Genomic DNA, 7,932 nt, shown 5'->3' with positions numbered 1-7,932 from the left:
GGGCCAGGGTCTGGGGTCCCGGGGTCCGGGGTGAGGGCCGGGCGGGGGTCCCGGATGAGGGCTGGGCGGGGGTCCGGGCCCGGGTCTGGGGTCCCAGGGTCCGGGGTGAGGGCCGGGCGGGATCTGGGTCGGGGTCCGGGGTTCCGGGGTCAGGGCCGGGTGGGACCCGGGGTCCCGGGGTCCCGGGGTCCGGGGTGAGGGCCGGGTGGGATCCGGGCCGCTCACCTTCCGACAGCTCCAGCTCCAGCTCGGCCAGGCTCTCCCGCACCTCGGCGGGCAGCGGCACCGCCTCCAGCGGACACCCGCGGTCGGCCATGGTCCGCTCTGGCCGCGCCCCGCGGACGACCAGGCCGGAACACGCCCGGGAGGGGCTGGGGCCGCGGTCCCGGCCGGCCCAGGGCCGGGCGGCGGCGGCGGCGGCGCGGGCGAAGGCTACCTCGCTCCCCTCAGCCCCGCGACCCGCATCTGCCTGGCGGGGAGCTGAGGCGACGGGGTAGGGGCGCGGCCCGAGTGGCTCCGCACCGGCGCGGGAGCGGGAGCGGGAGCGGGCGCGGGCGCGAGCGCGGGCGCGGGCTCCGCCGCCACTCCGCGCGCCCCCGACCTCCCGGCCGGCCCTACATGGAATGCGCGTGCGCGGCGGGAAGGGCGGGAGGGAGAGTGCGCGTGCGCGGCGGGTCGTGGGCCGGGCTTGGAGCGCCCGGCCCGCCCAGCAACACCGAAGGCTCGCTCCCATTGGCCCCGAGGATGCGGCGAGTGCCCTGCGGAGTCCCATTGGGAGAGGCGGGCAAAGTAAGCTGGGCGCCTGGACCAGTTCGCTGCCCGGGTCGAGCGCGCGCTAGGTTCGGTCCTGTCCGCCCTCCGGGGTTGGGGTCTGGGGTCCGCGGGCCTGCGCTGCCACTGGCCATCGGGGTGACAGCAGCCAGTTAGTCCATGTGTGACCCTGCAAGTGTTCCTTCAGCTGCACTCTTGGCGCTTTCCGCCGGTTCCCAGTAGCCTTGCTGGGACACCCTGTGCACACCTGGAATACCTGCTGGGATATTAGCAGATACCTACATGGGCCCCCTGTGAGCCAGACGTTTGTCCCAGGCTTTTCTATGTGTTAGCTCATTTACTTTTCTAAACTGCCGCAGAACGTATAGTACTGACCAGGAATGAGCTCCAGCCGCCGTTTCAGACCGGGAGCTGACCTTAGGACGTGGGAGGACAGGCACCGGGGAGCAGCAACACATGAGGAGGCTGGGAGCTTGCTGGAGCTGACCCGGGAGGCCCAGGAATCCTGAAAGGGGAAGTGTGTCTGCAGGGTGCCCCTGAAGGAGCTGTTCCCCAAATACATAAGGGGAAGTGTGCAGGGTGCGCTGTAGTGAGTGTGCCCAAGGCCTATCCTGCCTGGAGCAGTCCACAGCTGGTGACTGAATGGAGCGCAAGCATAAAGATCTGGCCATTTGGGCCCAACACCGAACCCCTCCGAGGATCAGTACCGGCCCCAGAGCACACCAGACCGGCAAGAGCTCTGCAGGGCCTCTGCACACTTCTGCATCCTCTGCCCAGTCCTGCTTCCTTCCCCTTCCTCTCACAGGTCTTATCCCCCAAACTCCATCTCAGCATCTGCTTGTGCAGAAGCCATCCTACAGCACTTGCTACCAGGAGTGGTCTGCGGAAGTGAGGGAGGAGATGTGCTGGGTCACTCACAGCCCCTGTGGTGATCTGCTCATTTCTCACCGGCTCTGAGGCTGGAGGTCAACCAGTGACGTGAAGTGGAATACACTAAGTGGGTGACATGTGGAGCCTTTTTTACATTATAGTAGCTATCAACAAGGATCATGGAATTGGGTAGCTATTCCTCAGTACTACTGATACTCTTAAGAAAAACAACAGGCACACCTGGGTGGCTCAGTGGGTTGAGTGCCCAACTCTTGATCTCAGCTCAGGTCTCAGTCTCAGGGTCATGAGTTCAAGGCCTGCATTGGGAGCCCAGCGTGGAGCCTACTTAAAAAAATAAAATAAATAAAAAGAAAAACAGGGACGCCTGGTGGCTCGGTCGTTCAGCGTCTGCCTTCGGCTCAGGTCATGATCCCAGGGTTCTGGGATGAGCCCCATGTCGGGCTCCCTGGTCCGTGGGGAGCCTGCTTCTCCTACCTCTGCCGCTCCCCCTGCTTGTGCTCTGTCAGATAAATAAATAAAAATCTTAAAAAATAAATAATTTAAAAAGGAAAAAGAAAAACAATGGATAGCTGATGGCTAACAACAAGTGGTTGAAAGCCACAGAGCCTCTTTGGTTGCATATAAAGAAAGCATCTCCCACACTGAGATGATAAAGACAAGGGCCAGGCCCAGGGATTAATACCTCAAAGATGGTAAGCACCCAACCAAGGCGGTTCTGTTATGCTGAGTTTGAGGCCCTGGTTGGGAAAAGCTGGGGCCATGACATGGGTTGGAGGTATTTGATATCTGGCTAGATACCCTCAAAGGTTTTGACTCCCCAGCCTCGCCATGTGGCTCACCTCTCCCTGTTTAGCCAGTACTCCTTCCCCCACTTCCTGGACACTAAGCATGGAATCACAGTTATTTGGGGGGCATAATTTAGCTGGAAACATGAGATGCAAGGGGAGCTATAGTCTCCTCCCCCTCAAAAGGACTGTGTATTTGTTTGCTAGGGCTTCACTAACAAAGTACCACAAACAGGATGGCTTACCAGGAATTTGTCTCTGGAGGCCAGAAGTCAGAACAAGAAGACGGCATGGGGCACCTGGCTGGCTCAGTCGGAAGAGCATGCGATTCTACATCTAGGGGTCATGAGCTAGAGCCCCTTGTCGGGGGTAGAGATTACTAAAGAAACATAAACTTAAAAAAGAAAAAAAGATGACAGCATGTCTGGGTCCTTCTGAGGGCTGCAAGAGGCTGTCGTTCCTCTCTCCCAGCTTCTGATGGTTTGCTGGAACGTTTGCTATTCCTTGGCTTGTAGGTGCATCACACCGATCTATGCCTTCATATTCACATGGCTTTTACCCTACATGTGTGTCTGGTTCTGTGTCCAAATTTCCCCTACTTAAAAGGACACCAGTGATACTGAATTAGAACCCACCCTAATGAATTCCTCTGAATTGGATCATCTGCAAAGACCCTATTTCCAAATAAGGTCACATTCAGTTACTCAGGGTTAGTACTTCAACATCTTTTCTGAGAGGGTGTGGGGATAAATTCAATCCATAACAAGCTGTAAGACCAGCCAACATGTACTTCCAGGAACTGGGAAAATTTGTGTGGGGCTGGATTATGAGTGTGTTTAATGAGTGGTGGTCCCCCACACGTTTAATTCATCAGCATGATCCTTGCAGAAATCAGAAGGGAGTTACAATGTAAAATTGGGTAGAAGACAAATGGAGTGATCCAAAGGGGCACCTGCACCCCAATGTTTATAGCAGCAATGTCCACAATAGCCAAACTGTGGAAAGAGCCCAGATGTCTGTTGACAGATGAATGGATAAAGAAGATGTGGTTCATATATACAATGAAATACTACTCCGCCATCAAAAAATGAAATCTTACCATTTGCAATGATGTGGATGGAACTAGAGGGTATTATGCTAAGTGAAATAAGTCAGTCAGAGAAAGACAATGATCATATGATGTCACTGATATGGGGAATATAAGAAACAAAACAGGATCATAGGGGAAGGGAGGGAAAAATAAAACAAGATGAAACCAGAGAGGGAGACAAACCACGAGAGACTCTTAATCATAGGAAACAAACTGAGGGTTGCTGGAGGGGAGGGGGGCTGGTGGGATGGGGTAACTGGGTGACGGGCATGAAGGAGGGCACGTGATGTAGTGAGCACTGGGTGTTTTATGCAACTGATGAATCACTGACCTCTACCTCTGAAACTAATAATACACTGTATGTTAATTAATTGAATTTAAATAAATTTTAAAAAATAAAACTGGGTAGAAGAGTTTATTGGCTTATAAGCAATCTTCTGAGATATGGGGTTTAGGACCTGAACAAAGACTGGGTGTGAACTTGCTGAAGGGATGCTGCTAGCATGATGGGGTATCTAGTGCCGCATAACAAAGTACTACACACTTAGTGGATAAAACAGCAAGAAGCATCTCTCTTGGTGACTCATTTACGCACATGTCTGGCAGATGATATTGGCTCCCAGATTGTGGGACACGTGGAACAAATATAGTTTTGCCTGAAGGCTATGTTGACAATTGCACTGTCCCATTACATCCATAACAACATGTTCATCAGCCAGATGAGCAAGAGGTGAAGATGTTGGAGACCTTGGTAAGATACAGATACTCCAGAGAGGAAATAATAAACCCCATGAAGATTCAGGCGCCTGCTACATCCGTCATATTTTTAGGGATCCAGTGGTCAGCAGTGTCCCACAGGGCAGCTTTCCAAAACTAAAAGACAATTATTGCATCTGGCACCTTCAACAATTAGAAAGCAAGACATTGTTGGACCTCTTCCAGTTCTGGAAGCAGCATGTTCCACACCTAGGAATCCAGCTCTGACTCAAATATTGAGTGATTTGGAAAACTGTCAGCTTTGAGAAGAGCCGAGAACTTGGATATCTACATATTTGGATCCTCATCAAGGTATCCTGTTAGAGTGGTCCATAAGGGGGGCAGGTAACTAATGGAGGCCATAATAGGTCAGGCTCTGCTGCCTGAGCCAGAGGGTCTAGCAGGTGGCATGGTGGTTATTGGTGGCAGGGAACAATGCAACGTGGAGTTTCTGTCATGCCCCAGTAGGAGATTCACAGTTCAGGACCCCGAGGTTCTACCATACCACTTGGAGCAGAGAATTTATATGTCTTTTTGGGGAAAAAATACCCTGGTTTGCTGTTGTGCTGATAGACATGGAGCACCTGACCTTGGGACACTGGAGTCACCCCGCAGCCAAAATCGCCCGTTGTGAGATGGGCCATCAAACTTGGGAAGTCCTAAAGTCAGCTGGGCCCAGCAATAACCCATCATAAGATGGAAGTCTCAAGACTCAGAATGAGAACATACAGAAGTCACGAGTGAGTACAGAATAGGCAGCCCAGACCCGCGTGGCACCCACTGCTGTTCTGTCAGAGCCATCTATCATTCCACACCTATCACATCTTGGGGAACCTTTATGACCAATCGACAAAAGAGCAAACATCTCGAGCTTGGTTCCTAAATGGTTGGCTTGGTATGTGAGTTCGAAATGAAAACGGACAGCATGTAGGACAGGGGTAAGGGTATATCCTCCCAAAAGGCAAAGCTCTTAGTCACTCATCTTTTTTTTTTTTTTTAAATGTAACAAGCAAACCAAGGTGAGAATATATATGGACTCCCACCAAGTGGGATGGTCTTTGTATAAAATGTTAATGCCCAGAGAGCATCCATGAAAGAAGTACTGAACAGCCCAGTAGACAGAATGCCTCAGCCAGCTGACGTTGGACGGCAGTTCTCATTGGCAACCCTAGTTCTGGCACGACGGGCACAAGAGTGGAGGCCATGCCCAGGCCCAGCAGTGTGAGTTCTCTGACCAAGGCTCATCTAGCCACTAGCTGCCACTGGATGTCCAACCTGCCAGCTAAAGACCAATGCTGAGCTCCCATGAGGGCTCCTTACGTACACTGAGAATTTCCCATGTTGGAACTCTTCCATCCGGGAAGAGCCAGCAGTTCATTTTCACAGGAATAGATCCATATTCTCTGTATCAGTTTGGCTTTCCTGCCCACAAGTACCAGCCAGCAAGGGCTTACGGAGTGTCTGTTCCACTGGCACAGGACCCGTATGGCATCATAGGAGACAGGATGCACCAACAGCAAAGGACGGGCAGTGAGCACGGGGTCTGCTGCTCGACAGAGCACTGGGACAGCCAGCCAGAGGCACAGCTGAAGTGCCAAAGTTGGGACTAAGATCCTGCAAAGCCAGGGTGCCCTCCAGACCATTATATAGCACCGTGTTCCCAGTGGGAAGGATGATGAGCTGAGACCCAAGGGGCGGAAACAGGAGTGGTCCCACTCACCATTGCCCCCAGTGGTCCACCGAGGGACCCTGCACTTCCTGTCTTCCCAAGTTCAGACTGCAGGGTTAGAGGTCCTGGCCCCCAAAAAGGACACTCACCCGTGAACATATCAACTGTTCACTGGATTGCAAACTATGGAGGTCTGGAAACTGGGGGGTCAAAAGGAGGAGTCACTGTCTTGGCAGTGGAGAAGGTATGACTGCTCTTACATTAATTACACGATGGGGAAGAATATGTGGAACCCAGGTGATCCCTGTGGTGCGTCTTGGTGCTCCTTTGCTTAACTGTGGTTAAGAAGCTAAAGAATTAAAACACTAACTCAAAAAGATATCTGCACCCGTATGTTCACTGCGGCAGTATCTACAATAGCCAAGATACGGAAGCCGCCCAGTGGCCATCAGTGGATGACTGGATAAAGAAGAGGTGGTAAATGCATACGGAGGAATATCACGTGGCCATTAAAAAAGAACAAAATCTGGCCATTCGCCACAACGTGGATAGAGCTAGAAGGTATGCTAAGTGACATAAGTCATACAGAGAAGAGACAAATGCCATATGCCAGGCAGGACGGGCCTGGCATCTGGCCCAGAACTCTGGGTGGTGAGCAATTGTAAAGGGGCACGAGGAGAACAGATCTACAAGGAGACGGCTCTGCTGTTTGGTTTGTTTTTTAGATTCCATGTGGGTGACGGCACCATGGTGAAACGTATAAACTTGTGGAGTCACGACACTGTACACCTAAAACTGGTATCACATTTCATGTCAACTATACTTCAATTAAAAATAAAAATACAAAGGGCACCTGGCTGGCTCAGGCAGGGGAGTCTGCAAATCTTGATCTTGGGGTTGTGAGTTCCGAGCCCCATGCTGGGTGTAAAGATTACTTAAAAATAAAATCTTTAAAATAAATAAATAAATAAAGCGGCAGGCACCTGGCTGGCTCAGTTGGTAAAGCATGCAACTCTTGATCCCAGGGTCATGAGTTCAAGTCCCACATTGGGCATGAAGCCTACTTAATTAAAAAAAAAAAAAGTAAAAAATAAAAAAATTTTTTTAAAGTAAAATAAAAAAAATTAATGAAAATGCATTAAAAATAAAAGCATAAGCTAAGAACATTTTATTCCATCAAAAAATAAAAAGTAGGAGCACCTGGCTGGCTTAGTCAGTAGGGCATGCAACTCTTGATCTTGGGGTTGTGAGTTCAAGTGCCATGTTGGGCACGGAAATCACTTAAAATTTTTTAAATTAAATAAAATATAAAAATAAAAATAAATTAGAAAAAAAAAAAAAAGGAACCTAAGGAATTCAACTCGCAAACGTAATGAAGGGGTCTGCCTCTTGATTCACAGATTCCCAGCCTGGCTGTAAGGGAGGTTTAGGTGCTGTTGATTTAAGGTACACGCCACTTTGAGACATTCCCTCAAACGTGCACGATGTGCCTCCAGGCTGGTGCTGAATGGCAGCCTTCAGTGGCCACTCCACTCTTTGGTCAAGGCAATGGTTTCCAGCTGCTGGGACACACATGTTAGTTCTCAAACTGGCCCCTGTACACGGATACCCAGAAGAGAAAGAGTCAAAGGATGAGGCAGACCACTCCAAATTGGTAGGTGGCAGGTAGAATAAGCAAGGGAGCTTACTTATGGGGCCTGTCTTGGGCAGCCATAAGACAGGCAGATCTCCACGCCCACCTGCCAGTTAAAAGTCTATATAGAGGCCTTAACTGGATTCAGTCACATATTCGATCCAGATGGACTCAACAAGGCCATGTCCTTGGGACAGCTGCCACAGTGGGAACAAAGAGGCAGAGCACACATTCCAAGGACAGGGGAGGGAGTGAGGAGCCTCCGATTGATTGCCCAGGTCAAGCTCAAGGGTCACCTGGCAGTCACATCCTCTCGATGACCTCCCCCAACAACGGT

At 51.0% G+C, this 7,932-nt stretch overlaps 1 protein-coding gene across 5 annotated transcripts in view; it reads right to left on the bottom strand.

Annotated features, from left to right (window-relative positions):
• DIP2A (disco interacting protein 2 homolog A) overlaps positions 1-531 on the bottom strand; it is a 104,273-nt gene extending 103,742 nt beyond the window's left edge. For all 5 annotated transcript variants that reach the window (XM_032398759.1, XM_032398760.1, XM_032398761.1 and 2 more), the window contains exon 1: positions 226-531. In XM_032398759.1, the coding sequence (XP_032254650.1) occupies positions 226-316 (91 nt within the window). In that variant the 5' untranslated portion in view covers positions 317-531. The remainder of the gene's footprint in view (positions 1-225) is intronic.
• Positions 532-7,932: the final 7,401 nt, after the last annotated feature.

This window comes from Phoca vitulina, unplaced genomic scaffold, assembly GCF_004348235.1.
Source record: "Phoca vitulina isolate PV1807 unplaced genomic scaffold, GSC_HSeal_1.0 scaffold120, whole genome shotgun sequence".
Taxonomy (NCBI): domain Eukaryota; kingdom Metazoa; phylum Chordata; class Mammalia; order Carnivora; family Phocidae; genus Phoca; species Phoca vitulina.
Note: the sequence above shows the minus strand (reverse complement) of the source record. Positions and strands in the feature narration are given on the sequence as shown.